An 18,727-nucleotide genomic window follows, 5' to 3' on the forward strand; every position below is an offset into this window, starting at 1 on the left:
TTCTACCCTCCAATGCAGGGGACAAGGGTTGAATACCTGTTGGGGGATCTAGGAACCCACTTGCCGTGGGGCAATGAAGCCTATGTGCCACAACTAAGAGCTAACAGCAAAAATAAATAAATAATTTTGTTTTTTAAAGTGGTAAGTCAAGTTCATAACCAGACACCAAATAATATTACATATTCTGTTCAGGATGTGACAAATACTGATCAGTTGTCAATTATTGTGCACTACTCTTCTAATAGACTTCCCTGGTGGCTCAGACGGTAAAGCGTCTGTCTACAATGCGGGAGACCCGGGTTCGATCCCTGGGTTGGGAAGATCCCCTGGAGAAGGAAATGGAAATCCACTCTAGGACTATTGCCTGGAAAATCCCGTGGACAGAGGAGCTTGGTAGGCTACAGTCCATGGGGTTGCTTCTAATAGGAAACCCTATTAATAATTTTTAATTTTTTTAGCCAACTGAAAACATTTATGAAACTTCAAAGTGGGACAAGATTTGGGCTATTTTAACATGCAATTGAGCAACATTTACAATCAGTCATATGTCAGCACAGCTATTACCACGATTAAGCCAAAAGGCTGCAGACTCTTTAAATACAACTTTACAGAACAGGAGCCATGCAAAACTCATTAGCTTATTTTTGTGAAAGGAAAGGCTGCCTTCAAAGTACTTGACATTGTTAACTACTTCAATAATGTGAAACAGCTGTGTATTTTATTTTCAGGTTCAACTACTATATGGAATATTTTAAACACATATACCATTGGGAATTTTTCTTTGAAGAGTCTAAGTATAGTAAAAGGTCTGTGATTTACAAAGGTTTTCAACCCTTACAACATAAGACTCAACGAAAATGGACTCTAAAGTGTATTTGCAATGATAAAAGACAAACCAGAATACCCAGGAGATGTAATAACATTATTCAACCCATTGGTAAAACTCAATTTTAATTGCAATTTTAGAAAGATATTTTGGAATGCTTCAATGAAACAACTGATAAATTATAGACTCCTGATGTGGATGTATATAATAGTAGGTACCTTCTTTCATCATCTTTAGATTGATTTAAAGCATTGAGATAAAATTGAGATTAAAAATTAATGAATATGAAATCAAAGTGATAAAGATGAGTGAGAAAATCAAGCGAAATTATTTTGACACCGAGAAGTGAGTAGTGATAATTTGTTTTCAGATCGTAACAAAGATAGTAACTCATTAAGAGGAAGAGACAAACTGCAAATAAATAGGCTCTTGAATCATTTGATAATCAATTGGTAAGGAGAAGTGAATCATATAAATTCATTTTAAAATATTTAAATTTTTTTCTGATTTGACCTCAAACTAATATCAATGAAGATGATCTAAACTCAAAATAGGTGATTACAATGAGTGTACTGATCACTAAATTAGTGCTGTCAATTCAAAGAATATCTAAGATTAGTAACTGTGCAAGAAAATTTGAAATGCTCATGTAAAATATTTGATGGAACTTCTGAAATTTCATACACACATACACACACGCACACAAACAATGAACTACGAAGATGAAAAGATTTTGTCTGAGGTATTAATGAAAAACAAATACTGATAACCATGCTAGAGAAAAAATAAATTATCTTTGTATTATCTCTATAGAAAATATTACAAACCGTTGTCATATGAAGAGTCACTTAAAGACTCCGTAAAAATTGGGGGGCAAGCTTGGAGAGAAATGTCTGACAGTTAACTAATAAAATATTTCATTATTTAAAATTTTTGCATTATTCATAATATTTTTCAACTTTTAGTAATTTATAATATTACAATTTCTTTTCTCAGTCTGGTGTTAGTTGCTCAGTTGTGTCTGACTCTTTGTGACCCCACGAGGGGACACACTGTAGGCCGCCAGCCTCTGTCCATGGGATTCTCCAGGCAAGAATACTGAAGTGGATTGCCATTCCCTTCTCCAGAGGATCTTCCCAACCCAGGGATCAAACCTGGGGCTCCTATATTGCAGGCAGATTCTTTATTGTCTGAGCGACAGGGGAAGTCCCTTTATTTATTTTCTCAGTCTAAATACTAACTTTTGTATTTATAATTGCTATTCTTTTGCTTAAGGAGCCCCCCAAATTGTATATAAGCTTCGGGTCATATAAAATCTGTTTTTGCCTCTGTCATCATCATCTTCTCCATCTAACTGATTTACCTTTATGCATTCTTGTCCTCTTCTAGTCTGTACACCATACCACAGCCAAAAGGATCTTATAAAAATGTATGTATGACTATTTTTCTCCTCTACTCTTCCAGTGATTTCCCATTAGCCTTAGGCTAAAGACCAAAATCTTTAACATAGGGTCTGGACCCTGCCTACCTCTCCCTCTCCTCTCTGCCTCAGCTGCAACCATGCTGGCTTCTTTAAGTTATTTGAATGCACATCCTTAGAGCCTTTGCACATGCTGAAGTCCATGTCTAGGAGACTTTCTCTGTGTGCATGTGTGTGTGTGTGTGTGTGTGTGTGTGTGTGTGTGCACCCTCACTCATTCGAGTCCGACTCTTTGAAACACCATGGACTGTAGCCCACAAGGCTCCTCTGTCCATGGAATTTTTCAGGCAAGAATACTGGACCAGGTTGCCATTTCCTCCTCCAGGGGATCTTCCCAATCCAGGGATCAAATAACATTTCTTTTGCCTCCTGCATTGGCAGCCAGATTCTTTACCACTACCACCACTACCTGGGAAGCCTAGGAGGCATTCTACCACCAACTATTCTATTAACATATTACCTTCTTTAAACTTCAGGCTGTCATTCAAAGTTACTCCCTCAGGATATCTTAGATCAGTAAAACTCCATTCAAAAAATTAAGATCACGGCATATGCTCCCATCATTTCATGGCAAATAGGTGGGGAAACAATAGAAACAGTGACAGACTTTATTTTGGGGGGCTCCAAAATCACTGCAGACGGTGACTGCAGACATGAAATAAAAAGATGCTTGCTCCTTGGAAGAAAAGCTATGACCAACCTAGACAGAGTATTAAAAAGCAGAGATATTACTTTGCTAACAAAGGTCCGTCTAGTCAAAGCTATGGTTTTTCCAGTAGTCATGTATGGATGTGAGAGTTGGACAATAAAGCAAGCTGAGTGCCAAAGAATTGATGCTTTTGAAGTGTGGTCTTGGAGAAGACTCTTGAAAGTCCCTTGGACTAGAAGGAGATCAAACCAGTCAATCCTAAAGGAAATCAGTCCTGACTATTCATTGGAAGGACTAATGCTCAAGCTGAAGCTCCAATACTTTGGCCACCTGATGTGAAGAACTGACTCATATGAAAAGACCCTGATGCTGGAAAAGACTGAAGGCAGGAGGTGAAGGGGACAACAGAGGATGAGATGGTTGGATGGCATCACCGACTCAATGGACATGAGTGTGAGCAAGCTCCTGGAGTTGGTGACAGACAGCGAAGCCTGGTGTGCTGCAGTCCATGGGGCTGCAGAGTCAGACACGACTGAGTGACAACTGAACTGAACTACCCCCTTAAATGCTCATCACATTCTACTTTTCCTTCATAGCATGTGTCCCTATTTGCAATTATATACTTTTAAGATTGTTACACTGTGTGTTTCTCTCCTGTATGTGCATGCTCAGTCATATCCAACTCGTCATGACCCTATGGACTGTAGCCCTACAGACTCCTCTGTCCGTGGGATTTTCCTAGTAAGAATACTGCAGTGAGTTGCCATTTCCTTCTCCAGGGGATCTTCCCGACCCAGGGATCAAATCCGAGTCTCCCGTGTCTCCTGCCTTAGCAAGGTGGATTCTTTACCACTGAACCACCTGGCAAGCCCCAAATTTCTCTGCCACTAAATTGCAAATTCCATGAAAGAGGGAGTGTGTCTTCAGCATGAGCCTAACATTTGGAACAAAGCTCATGTCTAATTATACAATCTCTGGCCTCAAATAATTTACAATCTACTTTCAAAACAAAAACAGTGGTAAAATTTTACAATTTGGAGCATTGGTGCAGATATATTATTTTTATTTGCGCAGAAAGTCTTACTGGAAGCCTTGAAATCTGAATACATAAGGGTTAGTTTTTCCATCAGGGTGCAAATTAGCCAAGCTTGAGGCTGTAACACACTACACTGGCCATCTGGGGAGTAGTCTGACCAGATTCCCAACACAATTCTCTCTTGCAGTGGAAACCTACTGCATTCTCTTTTTTCACAGCACTTTAAAAAAACTTTTTTGGAGTATGCTGCTGCTGCTGCTAAGTCGCTTCAGTCATGTCTGACTCTGTGCGACCCCATAGACGGCGGCCCACCAGGCTCCCCGTCCCTGGGATTCTCCAGGCAAGAACACTGGAGTGGGTTGCCATTTCCTCCTCCAGTGCATGAAAGTGAAAAGTGAAAGTGAAGTTGCTCAGTTGTGTCCGACTGATTTAAAATGTTGTGTTAGTTTCTGCTATACAGCAAAGTGAATCAGTTATGCATATGTTAAATCCACTCTTTTTTAGATTCTTTTCCCATATAGGTCATTACAGAGTATTGAGTAAGAGTTTCCTATATTATACGGTAGGTCCTTCCTAGTTATCTGTTTTATATATTCTACTTCATTTTTAAAAGATTCTCTTGTCTTCTGTACTTTTTAAAAATAGTAATAAAATAAAGGACATTACCTTTTGCATAAGCCTGATTGTATGTATGACATTCCTAAGCACTTCCATAATTATTTTTACCTTATACTACCACAGAGCTTCCACAAGTTTGAAGACTTCCAGTCAGAGGGCTCAGCTTAGAAAAAATACACTTTATCTGTTAGGAAACAGAAGCGACAGCCTGCTATTCTCAGTTGATAAGGCTTGTTCACCTTGCCAGGGATATTTCTTTTGCTATTGTTATATTCACTAGTTTGTTTTCTTTTTTAGATTCCACATATAAATGATACCACACAGTATCTGTCTTTCTCAGTATGACTTATCTCACTAAACATATACCCTCCAAGGCCACAGATAGTTCTGTTTCCTAGACTTGGGCAGAGTAGCAGCTGTTCTAGAGCTATCACAGAACTATCTGGAGTCTTAGGTTCATAGAATTTCCCCCCAAAGTTTACTTAATATTTGGTTGGGTAACCATAAAGCAGTGTATTGATTTTTGCTTAATTACACAGCCTCCAACTTCATCTAAGAGGTCTTTCATAAACTCACCAATTGAATGTTAGGGTAAATATTCCAAAATCCATCAAGGGATATTTAGGCTGCCAAAATATCCTGAAACTGTTGGTTTGAAATCACGGTATCAGCTGAGGAATAGTATAGTCAGGTTTACAGTTAAAATGAGTTGCAGGAAATATTAAAAGCAATTTTACATATAAGAGCTTTCAATAAGCGTTTGTTGACCCAAGGATTCAAGTTCAGCTTCTTCAGCATTACTGGGTTGGAGCATAGACTTGGATTACCGTGATACTGAATGGTTTGCCTTGGAAACGAACAGAGATTTTTCTGTCGTTTTTGAGATTGCAACCAAGTACTGCATTTCGGACTCTTTTGTTGACCATGATGGCTACTCCCATTTCTTCTAAGGGATTCCTGCCCACAGTAGTAGATATAATGGTTATCTGAGTTAAATTCACCCATTCCAGTCCATCTTAGTTCACTGATTCCTAGAATGTTGATGTTTACTCTTGTCATCTCCTGTTTGACCAATTCCAATTTGCCTTGATTTATGGACCTAACATTCCAGGTTCCTATGCAATATTGTTCTTTACAGCATCGAACCCTGCTTCCATCACCAGTCCCATTCACAACTGGGTGTTGTTTTTGCTTTGGCTCCATCTCTTCATTCTTTCTGGAGTTATTGCTCCACTGATCTCCAGTAGCATATTGGGCACCTACCAATCTGGGGAGTTCATCTTTCAGTCTATCTTTTTGCCTTTTCATACTGTTCATGGGGTTCTTAAGGCAAGAATACTGAAGTGGTTTGCCATTCCCTCCTCCAGTGGTCTACATTCTATCAGACCTCTCCACCATGACCCAGCCATCTTGGGTGGCCCCAGACAGCATGGCTTAGTTTCACTGAGTTAGACAAGGCTGTGGTCTGTGTAAGAAGGGGACGACAGAGGATGAGATGGTTGGATGGCATCATCGACTCGATGGACATGGGTTTGGGTGGACTCCCGGAGTTGGTGACGAACAGGGAGGCCTGGCGTGCTGCGGTTCATGGGGTCGCAAAGAGTCTGACACGACTGAGCGACTGAACTGAACTGCACTGACTCAGGGATTAAATACAGTAAGACCCAGACTTTGCCCACCAGCTTCCACTACCTGGGAGGCATATACCTCCTTTTTCTTAGTTCAGTCGCTCAGTCGTGTCCAACTCTTTGCGACCCCATGGACTGCAGCACACCAGGCTTCCCTGTCCATCACCAACTCCAAGAGCTTGCTCCCACTCACCCAGTCAGTGATGCCATCCAACCCTCTCACCCTCTGTCATCTCCTTCTCCTCCCTCCTTCAATCTTTCCCAACATCAGGGTCTTTTCAAAATAGTCAGTTCTTCGCATCAGGTGGCCAAAGTATTGGAGTTTCAGCTTCAACATCAGTCCTTCCAGTGAATATTCTGGACTGATTTCCTTTTGGATGGACTGGTTGGATCTCCTTGCAGTCCAAGGGATTCTCAAGAGTCTTCTCCAACACCACAGTTAAAAGCATCAATTCTTTGGCACTCAGCTTTCTTTTTAGTCCAACTCTCACATCCATACATGACCAATGGAAAAACCATAGTTTTGACTAGACAGACCTTTGTTGGCAAAGTAATTTCTCTGCTTTTTAATACGCTGTCTAGATTGGTCACAGCTTTTCTTCCAAGTAGCAAGCATTTTTTAATTTCATGGCTGCAGTCACCGTCTGCAGTTATTTTGGAGCCCCCAAAATAAAGTCTGTCACTGTTTCCCCATCTATTTGCCATGAAGTGACTGGACCAGATGCCGTAATTGCTTCCTATTGACTGATTCCCTCCTCCTTTTATCCGATCTTTCCCCCATTTTCATCCCTGCGCAAAGCACTCCGAAACAGGTCCTACCAGAACCCAACTTCTGCCCGAGTTGGGAGCAAGGGCGGGTCCGCCGGGCGGCAGCCTCCTCCCCGCTTCCAGGCCACTTCCCGCTTTCCCTACCGGCTGCTCCAGCCCAGCTCCCTTTCCGTCCGAAGCCCCGCCCCGTCACCCGTCACGTGACCGCACGGCGTGCTCCGCCTCCTGCCCCCGATTCACGTGATCCCGCCCGGGAGAAAACGCCTGACCTGAGCCCCTGCCCCCTACTGTACACCCTTATCTTCCAGTTGCTCGTCAGTCATCCGCAGATCTCTCCACTCCGCCCGGGGTACCCCCGGAGCCCTGTCCGCCATGCGGCTCCTGTCTCTGGCCCCAGATAGGCCCCGGCGAGGCGGCCCTCGCCACCTGACCTCCGGGAGCCCCGCGCTACCGTCGCCGCCGCCGCCGCTGCTGCTGCTGCTGCTGCTGCTGCTAGGTGGTTGCCTGGGGGTCTCCGGGGCGGCGAAGAGCTCTCGGAGGCCCAATGTGGTGCTGCTTCTTGCTGATGACCAGGACGAAGTGCTTGGTGGCATGGTAACTCTTCTTTTTATTTCTGCCCCGCCCCTCCATCTCCCGGGCTGACTCTTGGGTTTTTGGCCCTTTTTCCCCACCCAAACTCCTTCACCTAGCTACCTCTACCCCGAGCTGATTTGCTTTCGCCGCGCCAGGCCCATACGCAGGCTTATAGAGGTGAAGGACTCTATTTCCTTTCGTGTCGGTTCTGGGTCCACACACATGCATGCACCACACAGAGCTTCTAGTCTGGACCTTACCGCTGAGGAGTTTGCTTCATGTCTCAAGACAAACATGTGGACGTCAGTTAGGGATGGGGTGAACCAATAAGTAGCAGATGATGGCTAAGAGTACACAAGCCTTGATTGTCTTTTGGGCTAGAGGACAAAACCAGCCCCCTCCGTGAGGGACCTAAGCCACTTATGCATTTGACCCTGTGTACGATGTCTGTGCCTAATATTTATAAAAGAAGTGCTGACGTGAACTGTTCTGGTAGGTAGGTTGTCGAACTCCTCAGGGAATGCATTGCCTTACAAGAATCAGGAAGATTCAATTAGCCTAATTGAGCACCTGGCTGATGCATTAAATACTGCCAGCACTCCGTTTTGTATCAGATGGATGTCCTTCCGAGACTTCATTCTTTGCCAGGGTGAATTTTACTTCTGTATCTTCGCGTTCTCTTATTTGTGACCTTCAAGAGCATCTACTCAACTAACCCCCTACCTCCGGGAGGCCCAGAAAGTGGCTTGCCTCAGGCACATGAGTGGTTGTGGCAGTACAGACAAATCTTGACTAGTGCTCTGATCCTGGGAATGGCATTCCCCTTAATCTTTTTAAAAACAAGTTCTTTATTGCTTTCTTCCTTTCAGTTCTCTTTTTGCTTTGAAACACTTGAGGCACGAGGTTCCTAAGTTTTACTGTGTGGGAACACTCTAGCTCAGTGTCCTTCAGACTGCTGATTTCAACCCATAAGTGAGTTACGAAATCAGTTCAGTGAGTAGCCACCAGCATTTTTACTTTCCTACGGAATAGAGTAGAATAGAAAATGTGTGATACATGGCAGTCAGAGTAAGCATATCGAAATGTAGGTATGTTTTAGCTGTGTTCAAGAGTATAAGAGTCTTTTCTAAATGATGTTTAAGATGCTTGCATTTTAACTCCATACTTGTACCTGCCACGTGTACCTCATTGCCTTTTAGTTTCTGCCCAGTCCCACTGACATTGAAGAATCTTGACTTAATGCCCCTCCTGGATTTTACTTTTTTTTCCCACCATTCCAGCTGCCACACTTACCCTCCTAACGAAAGTGTTTTTTTTTTTTTTTGGCTGAACCCACACCCCCTGCATTGGTAGCACGGAGTCTAAGCCACTGGACCACCAAGGAAGTCCCACGTAACTCCTTTTTAAACACATTTTTGTATGTATTTTTGAAGTGTTTTGGCCTGAAAAATCAAGCCATTTCCATCAAAAATTAATAATGGTTTAGTGACTTAATTAAAAGGCCAAGTCTTCATAGCTCAGTTGAATACAAAGTTCATCACTTGACTGAGATATTCAGGATTCAGTTTCTTCAGCTCTCATAGACCCCCAGTGTGGTTTGTGTGTATCTGAAGTTTCTTCCCCTTAGTGTGTTAATCAGGTTTACTCCTTTAAACCAGGAGCAGATTCTTTCTATAGATGTTTGTGCTGGAGAGAAGAGCCAAAATTAAGTGGAGGAAAAGTCAAATTTAATACTCTCAATTTTCTGGAGAAGTCTGACTTCTGTAATCTTTTACAGAATATTCTACCACTAATAGTCAAACAAGACTTGAAGGGGAAGAGCAAAGAAATAATGGCATTTGAGAACCTACTTGGAGCTAGTTGGACTGCCCTGGTGGCTCAGATGGTAAAGAATCCTGCGATGCAGGAGACCTGGGTTAGATACCTGGATTGGGAAGATCTCCTGGAGAAGGGAAAGGCTACCCACTGTAGTATTCTGGCCTGGAGAATTCCATGGACCACATAGTCTATGGGGTCTCAAAGAGTTGAACTCGACTCAGTGACTTTGACTTTCACTTTTAGAACTAGTCAAAGTGTGAAGTGTTTTATCCTGTGCTTCAGTCATCACAGGAATCCTCTATTGTAGGTATTATATTTACCTTAAAAAATGAGAAACTTAAATTTAGAAGGGGCTAAGTAACTTGGCCAAACTTCATATAGCAATGTGGTTGGTGCTTTTAGTCACTCAGTTGTGTCTGACTCTTTGTGACCCCCTGGACTGTAGCCTATCAGACTCCTCTGTCCCTGGGATTTCCCAGAAAAGAAGACTGGAGTGGATTGCCTTTCTCTTCTCCAGAAGATCTCCCCAACCCAGGGATCGAACACAGGTCTCCTGCCTTGCAGGCAGATTCTTCACTGAGCCACCAGGGAAGCTTCACATAGCTATAATTGGGAGCAAATCCTGGCATCTTGTAATCTCAGAACCCTGAGATTAAATGCTTTTTCTCCTATTCTAAAATACTGTGGTAATACTGATTTACCAGATATCATTCAACATACCCATATCAGCATAGTCACTTATACCATACATAGATCAGAGATTTTTTCAGGTGACGTTGAGGAACACAGGTGGGGTCATGCAACTCCTTAATTTACATGCAATACTTTGTGTGTTTTATTTTCATTTCTGCAGAGAGAGGGAAGTCTCTGACCCCCGACCCCGCAGAAAAGATCATGAATTGCCGCCTTAGTTGGCAAATAAACAGGTGTCAATCCCCCAGACTAACTCAGGTCAAAGGATTGTAGCACCTGTATGGGTTGTGGTTTGATGTGGAATCTTGCCATCATCTACCAAAAAAGTAGTAGTTTTTTATGTGGCAGCATCATCTTCAACAGTTCATCTTTTTTGTTGTAGGTTTCATCTGTGGAACTCCATTTTTAGTTTTTGCCCAGGGAACTGTTCATCTGTTTCTTGGTTTTATTTGTTACGATTGGTTTTGTTGTGGTGGTGTGATGGGCATACTGTTCTTCAGTGAAGCACGCGTTGCTCTTTTTAAAGTCATTCTCTCTAGAAAAAGTGCTGTTTGGTCAAAATCTCAAGGAAGTGAGGAAAGGAGATGAATACATCATGTCTTTGCTTAAGGCAAAGTGATCTTTCATTTTTAAAAGTTAGCCATAGAACTTTCAGAATGGTCTAAATGTTGTTTCAGAGCAGCTGTGTTTGGGGCCCAGGAAAGTAAATGACTCCTTTAGCGTTGTGTGTTTTTTTTTTTTTTTTTTTTTGCTTCAGACAAGTAAAGCAGCACATTAGTCATATGCAAGTGTAAGATTGGTTGTTTTTTAAAGAATGTAGTTTGGCCTTAACCTGACCAGCCTCTATCTGTGTTTAGATCTTAAGGACTGACTTTATCATTCAGGTTAGCATGGGTTCACATACACATTTTTGGTATAAACAAGTTCCTGTTTGGGACTTGTTTGATTAAGCACACAGCATGGTTATCCCTTGTACTACTGTTAGCAGTATAAAGGTTATGGTTATTAATACACCGTTGCTACTTAAACTAAAGGGCTTCCCTGATAGCTCAATTGGTAAAGAATCCACCTGCAATGGAGGAAACCCTGGTTTGATTGCTGGGTCAGGAAGATCCGTTGAAGAAGGGATAGGCTACCCACTCCAGTATTCTTAGGCTTCCCCTGTGGCTTAGCTGGTAAAGAATCCGCCTGCAGTGAGGGAGACCTGGGTTCGATCCCTGGTTTGGGAAGATCCCTTGAAGAAGGGAAAGGCTAGCCACTCCAGTATTCTGGCCTGGAAAATTCCATGGACTGTATAGTCCATGGGTTCTCAAAGAGTTGGACATGACTGAGCGACTTTCACTTAAGCTAAAATCTGAATGACTATACAGCCCTGCATTGACGTCTGGCTCCTACCTCTCTGTCCTTGTCTTTTTACCGCATTCTTCCCTTTACTTACTTTGCTACTTCTAGCACACTGGCCTTTGTTCCACCCTCATGGGTGTTGCTTTCCTTCTCTGGCAGCATTTTACTTGTTGTTCACTCACCCTGAAAGCATCTTCTCGTGCTTTGCATGACTGACTCATCATGTGACTGTCAGTACTGAAGTTACATCCTGAAAGAGGCCTCTCCTGACCACCCATCTAAAGTAGTTTCCCCCTTTGCTCTCATCAGCCTCAAGTACAATGTCCAGGTTTATGGTACTCTTCACTGCCTGAAAGAGTTGTCTGTTTCCCTCTTGTTTAAGTGCAAGGATCATGAGGGCAGAGACCTTCTATCTTTTGTCCACCACTGCCCTGATCAGTGCCTGGCACACTTTGTTTAGTAAATGTATAATAATCGCACAATTTAGTCTTGTTGTAAAATCAGTCTCCGGTAGCTTTGAATGAATACCAATTTGACTATTAAGTTCCCTATAATCAGCTCACACAGTCCTTTTCCCATTTACACTTTGCATTCCTATTTCCCCTCCCTATGTATTCACTGCAGATGGCATATTTTCATTCTTTTTTATGGTTGCGTATTATTCCATTGTACAATATCCTCTTTACGCATTCACCTGTCAGTGGACATTGAGGTTGTCTCCATGTCTTGGCTGTTGTAAGTAATGCTGCAGTGAGCATGGGGGTACACGTATCTTTTCAAGTTAGTGTTTTCATTTTCTTCAGATACTCAGAAGTGGAACTGCTGGATCATATGGTTGGTTCTATTGTTCATTTTTTGAGGAACCTCCATATGATTTTTTCATACTGGCTGAACTAGTTTATATTTCCATCAACAATTGCATAAGAAAGAAAGAAAGTGGACTTGTTCAGTCATGTCCAACTCTTTGGGACCCCATGGACTGTAGCCTGCCAGGCTTCTTCGTCCATGGAATTTTCCAGGCAAGGATGCTGGAGTGGGTTGCCATTTCCTTCTCCAGGGGATCTTCCCAACCCAGGAATCGAACCCAGGTCTCCTGCACCGCAGGCAGACTCTTTACCGTCTAAGCCATCAGGGAAGCCTGGTAAGGGTTCCTTATTTTCTGTATTACCAACACATTTTTTTAAAGTTGTGCATGTATTTTATTTTTAAAAAACTTTTACTTTTGTATTGGGGTATAGCTGATTAACAATGTTGTTACAGTTTAAGGTGAACAGAGAAGGAACTCAGCCATGCATACGCATGTATCCGTTCTCCCCCAGACTCCCCTCCCACCCAGACTGCCACATAACTTTTTATCTCTTGTCTTTATAATAATAGCCATTCTAATAGATATGAGGTACTATCTCGTTGTGTTTGTAATTCCTTGTCTTTTTGAGTATAGCCATTTTAACAGGTGGGAGGTTCTCATTGTGGTTTTCATTTGCATTTCCCTGACAATTAGAAACATTGAATATTTTTTCGTGTACCTTATGGCCATTCATATGTCTTTTCTGGAAAAAACATCTATTCAGATCTGCCCATTTTTTAGTTGGATATTGTTTTTGCTATTGAATTGTGTCAGTTCTTTATATATTTTGCCTGTTAATCCTTTATCAAGTATTTTCTCCCATTCAGTAAGTTTCCTTTGCTCTGTAGATTTTTTTTTATTCTTTAATTGAGCTGTAGTTGATTTACAATATTGTGTTTCAGGTGTACAGCAAAGTGATTTAGTTGTATATATACATAGACTTTTTCAGATTCCTTTCCATTATAGTTTATAGTAAGATAGTGAATATAGTTCCTTATTGTTATTGTTTAGTCATTAAGTCGTGTCTGACTATTTTGCAACTACATGAACTGTATTCTACCAAGCTCTTCTTTCCATGGAGTTCACTGGCAGGAATACTGGAGTGGACTGCCATTTCCTCCTCCAGGAGATCCTCCCAACCCAGGGATTGAACCCACATCTCTGGCATCTCCTTGGCAGGCAGATTCTTTACCAACAGTGCTACTTGGGAAGCCCATAGTTCCCCATGGTACATAGTAAGTCTTTGTTTTTTAATCTGTTTTATATATAGTCATGTGTACTGTTAATCCCATACTCCTAATTTATCTCTTCATCCCCCACCTTTGGTAACCGTAAGTTTGTTTTCTATGTTTGTGAGTCTGTTTTTGTTTTTGTAAATAAGTTCATTTGTATTGTTTTTTTTAGATCCCACATACAAGTGTATCATGTAATATTATATGTCTTTCTATGTCCTTATTTATTATGATAATCTCTAGGTCCATCCATGTTGCTGTAAATTTTCAAAACTTCGTCCTTTTTATTACAGAGTAATATCCCACTGTGTGTATATGTGTGCGTGTGTACACACACACACACACCCCACATCTTACTTTATCTATTGATGGACATTCAGGTCGCTTCCACATCTTGGATGTCATAAATAGTGCTGCTGTGAACATCGGGGTGCATGTATCTTTGCAAATTTTAGACTGTTTGTCTTTTCCAGATACATGCTGAGGAGTAAGACTGCTGGATCATGTTGTAATTATACTTTTAGTTTTTTAAGGAGCCTTCATACTCTTCTCCATAGTGGCTGCGCCAATTTACTTTCATACCAGCATTGTTGGAAAGTTCTCTTTTCTCCTCACCCTCTCTAGCATTATTTGTAGACTTCTTGATGATGGCTTTTCTGACAGGTGTGAGGTAATACCTCACTGTAGTTTTGATTTACATTTCTCTAATAATTAAACAATGCTGAGCATTTTTTCCTGTGCCTGTTGGCCATCTGTATGTCTCCTTTGGAGAAACATCTTGTTAGGTCTTCTGCACTTTTTGATTGGGGTTTTGTTTTTTTAATACTGATCTATTTGTATATTTTGGAAATTAACCCCTTGTGGGTCCCACTGTTTGCAGCTATTTTCTCTCAGTCCATAGGTTATCTTCTTTATGATTTCCTTTGCTGTGCAAAAGCTTGTAAGTTTGACTAGGTCCCGTTTGTTTATTTTTGCCTTTATTTCTTTTGTCTTGAGAGACTGATATAAGAAAATATTGCTACAGTTTATGTCAGAGTGTTTTGCCTCCTCCTTCTAGGAATTTTATGGTGTCGTATTTAAGTCTTTAAACCATTTTGGGTTTGTTTTTGCGTATGGTATGAAAGAGTGTTCTAGCTTTATTGATTTTCATGAGGCTGTCTAGCTTTCCCAGCAACATTTATTGTATATTCCTTTCCCATTGTGTATTCTTGACTCCTTTGTCATAAATGAATTGACCATAAGTGTGTGGATTTATTCCTAGGATCTCTGTTCTGTTCTATTAATCTGTGTCTCTGTTTTTATACCATTTCTGTTCTGACTACTATAGTGGTTTTTTTTTTTTGGTGTTCAGGTATGTTGGTTTACAATATGTTTCAGGTGTGCAACATAATGATTCCAGATTTTTATAGATGATACTCAATTTATAGTTATACCACATTGGCTGTTTTCCATGTGCTGTGCAGTGTTTCTGTGTACCTTATTTTATACATTTCAGTCATAGTAGTTTGGACCTCTGAATCCTTTACTCCTGTCTTGGCCCTCCCACCTCCACCTCCCTACTGGTAAACCACTACTTTGTTCTCTGTATCTGTTAATCCCTTTCTTTTTTGTTACATTCATTCGTTTGTTTTATTTTTTAGCTTCTGCATATAAGTGATAACATACAGTGTTTGTCTGATTTATTTCACTAACCATAGTACCCTCCAGGTTGTCACAGATAGCAAAATACCATTCTTTTTTTATGGCTAAGTAATATCCCATTGTAGATATATACCACATCTTCTTTATATATTCACCTGCTGATGGAGACTTAGGTTGCTTCCATGTCTTGGCTGTTGTAAATAATGCTGCTATGAACATTAGGGTGCCTGTATCTTTTCAAATTAATGTTTTTGTTTTCTGCAGGTACATATCCAGGAGTAGCATTGCTGGATCATATGGTAGTTCTATTTTTAGTTTTTTGGGGAACCTCCGTTCTATTTCCACAGCGACTGTGCCAATTTATATTTCCCCTAGCAGTGTACAAGGGTTCCCTTTTCTCTACATCCTTGTTAGCATTTGTTATTTGTGGTCTTTTTTAACGATGGCTATTCTGACAGGTGTTAGGTAGTATCTTATTGTGGTTTTGATTTGCTTTTGTCTGATTAATGATGTTGAGCATCTTTTTTCATGTGTCTGGCCATCTGTATGTCTTTGGAGAAATGTCTGTTTAGGTCATCTGTTTCTTTTTTTAAAATAAGTTTATTAATTTTTTTTGGTGTTCTGGGTCTTCATTGCTGCACGGGCTTTTCTATAGTTGTGGCTTGCAGGGACTACTCTCCAGTTGCGGTATGTGGACGTCTCTTGTTGGGGAGCATGGTCTTTAGGGCACACAGGCTTCTGTAGTTGCAGCCCGTGGGCTCAGTAGTTGTGGATCCCAGGCTGTAGAACACAGGCTCAGTAGTTGTGGAACGCAGGCTTAGTTGCTTCGGGGCATGTGGGATCTCTGGATCAGGGATCAAACCCATGTCTCCTGCATTGGCAAGTGGATTCTTTACCGCTGAGCCACCAGGCAAGCCCTGGTCTTTTGTTTCTTAATCAGGGTTTGTTTGTTTTTTTCTACTGGGTTATATGAGCTGTTTATATATTTAATGTTAATCTCTTATCAGTCATATCATTTGCCCCTATTTTCTTCCATTCCGTAGGTGGTTTTTTGTTGTTGCTGTTTGGTCAATAGTTTGTTGGGCATAGGCTTTTAAATTTCATTAGGTCCCATGTGTTTTTTATTTTGTTTCTTGCCCTAGGAGGCAGATCCAAAAATATATTCCTACTATTTATGTCTGAGAGCATTTTGCCTCTCTTTTCCTTAATGATTTTTATGGTTTCCAGTCTTAGATCTAGGTCTTTAGTCCATTTTGAGTTTATTTTTGCATATGGTGGGAGAAAATGTCCTAATTTCATTCTCTTACATAAAGCCATCCTGTTGTGGCAGCACCACTTATTGAAGAGACTGTCTTTTCTCCTTTGAATATCCTTGCTTCCTTTGTCATATATTAATAGATCACAGGTGCATGGGTTTATTTCTGTCTCTCTCTTCCGTTCCTTTGATCTACATGACTGTTTTTGTGCCAATATCATTATTTTGATTACTGTAACTTTGTAGTATAGTCTGAATCAAAAGAGCATGGTACCTCCAGCTCCATTCTGTTTACTCAAGGTTATTTGGCTATACAGGGTTTTCTGTGTTTTCATACAAATTGAAAAATTGTTTGTTCTAGTATTGTGAAAAATGGCATTGGTATTTTGACAGAAATTGCATTGAATCTGTAGATTGCCTTGGGTAGTTTGGTCATTTTAACAATATTAATTTTTCTGATCCATCAGTCAGGTGTATCTTTCCATCCGTTTGTGTCTTCTTCAGTTTCTTTCATCACTATCTTACAATTTTGTGAGTGTAGGTCTTTGACTTCCTTCGGTAGGTTTATTCCTAGGTATTTTATTCTTTTTGATGTGATTATAAATGAGATTGTTTCCTTAATTTCTCTTTTTGATAATTCATTGTTAGTGTACAGAAATGCAACACCGTATTAATTTTATTAACTGAATGTTACTGTTGTGCCCTGCAACTTTACCAGATTCATTGAGCTCTAGTGTTTTTTGGTGATGTCTTTGAATTTTCTGTGCATAGTATCATGTCGTCTTCAGACAGTGACGGTTTTACTACTTCCTTTGCAATTTGAATTTCTTTTCTTATTCTTTTCTGATTGCAGTGGTTAGGACTTCTGAAACTATGTTGAATAAAATTGGCGAGAGTGGGTATCCTTGTCTTGTTCCTGATCCTAGAAGAAAGACTCACTTTTTTCACTTCTGAGTAGGATATTAGCTATGAACTTGTTACATACGGCCTTTATTATGTTGAGGCACATTCCTTGTCTATCTACTTTGAGAATTTTTATCTTAAATTGATGTTGAGTTTTCTCAAATGCTTTTTCAGAGTTCTTGAATAAATGAAAATTCTCAAGCTAATGGATCTTTAGGTTTTCTAACATCTGTATAAAACAATGGTGGTAACTTTGATACAGTGAGAATGACCCTATTATTAATATAATTGTGTATTTGGGTTATTAGTCTGTAAGGAATTTTTACACAACAAAATACACTTAAAACTGTTCAGTATGATCTCAGCTTTCAAAGGCACTTCAGAATCATCATGAACCGACTCTCATAATACAGCTAAAATGAGCTTCTTCAGATTGTCCTTTCTTGCTGTCTGGAATCTGAATAAAGATTATTAGTATTTATTACTATTATTTGTATCTAAATGACCAACATCATGCTTTCTGTCCTCACCATAGGATTGGAAACTAGTTGTTTTCTATACTTGTCAGGATCTTAAATTTTGAGCAAAAGATAAAAAGCAAGGATATAAACTAATTTCTGACTATTCTTTTGCTTGATGAGGTTCTGTGTAGATCTGTTTGCCCTTTGGCTCAAGTTTTACCTGAGGTGGTGGTTGGTCTGGTGCAGAGGGCCATGAGCTTATACTCAGAAAGTGTGCATGGCCTGTACTGCCAAGTGACTGATATTTGAGTCAGTTTGGGGGCCTTGTCTGACTTTTAGAACCTAAGTGTCGTTTTATTTCTGTTTAAGGGGTGAAAGGCTCCTTTCATATCATTTTCCACATTCTGCTTGTAAAGATGAATTATTGGAGGTAGATATGCCCCATCTTTTTGTAAGGGGACTGGTGATAAATGAAAGAAGGGCATCAAGATCTTATTACATTGAAATCAGCGTTGCTAGAATAATGCCATCAGCTGTGAACTTTCCCTTTCTGCAAGCATTCTAACTACCTGAACTTTTGCACAGGACATAACTGGAAGGCTGCAGTCCATGGAATCGCTGAGGGTCGGACACAACTGAGCAACTTCACTTTCACTTTCACTGACTGAAATCAAACTTGCTGGGTTCATCTCTTGAATCACATGGGACTCTCAGCTGTTTCTTAGTGTCAGATGGAGCTGATCATTTGGGAATAAAAGGTTGAGAGTAATCAAAAAACACAAATTTTGTCTTGTGTGCTTTAGTTTATTGGAAGAAATTGTTTGATGAATATTTATTTATTTTACAGACACCACTGAAGAAAACCAAGGCTCTCATTGGAGAAATGGGAATGACTTTCTCCAGTGCTGTAAGTTTTGAAGCTGATTTAATTTTGTTAAACTCTGTGTTTATATTC

General features: G+C 40.5%; 2 protein-coding genes across 3 annotated transcripts in view; one reads left to right on the top strand and one right to left on the bottom strand.

The window, feature by feature from the left end:
* The window catches only part of TBC1D30 (TBC1 domain family member 30), a 104,452-nt gene extending 97,265 nt beyond the window's left edge, over nucleotides 1-7,187 (bottom strand). The window contains exon 1 of one of the 2 annotated variants that reach the window (XM_061416593.1): nucleotides 7,057-7,187. The gene's annotated coding sequence lies outside the window, so the exon portion shown is untranslated. Of the gene's footprint in view, nucleotides 1-5,185 lie in introns of both variants that reach the window. The other variant, XM_061416594.1, reaches the window with a different exon arrangement.
* A 21-nt stretch (nucleotides 7,188-7,208) lies between these two features.
* The window catches only part of GNS (glucosamine (N-acetyl)-6-sulfatase), a 49,712-nt gene continuing 38,193 nt past the window's right edge, over nucleotides 7,209-18,727 (top strand). The window contains exons 1-2 of the mRNA XM_061416600.1: nucleotides 7,209-7,599; nucleotides 18,620-18,679. Coding sequence (XP_061272584.1) covers nucleotides 7,378-7,599; nucleotides 18,620-18,679 — 282 coding nt within the window. The 5' untranslated portion in view covers nucleotides 7,209-7,377. The remainder of the gene's footprint in view (nucleotides 7,600-18,619; nucleotides 18,680-18,727) is intronic.

Source organism: Bos javanicus, chromosome 5 (assembly GCF_032452875.1).
Source record: "Bos javanicus breed banteng chromosome 5, ARS-OSU_banteng_1.0, whole genome shotgun sequence".
Lineage (NCBI taxonomy): Eukaryota > Metazoa > Chordata > Mammalia > Artiodactyla > Bovidae > Bos > Bos javanicus.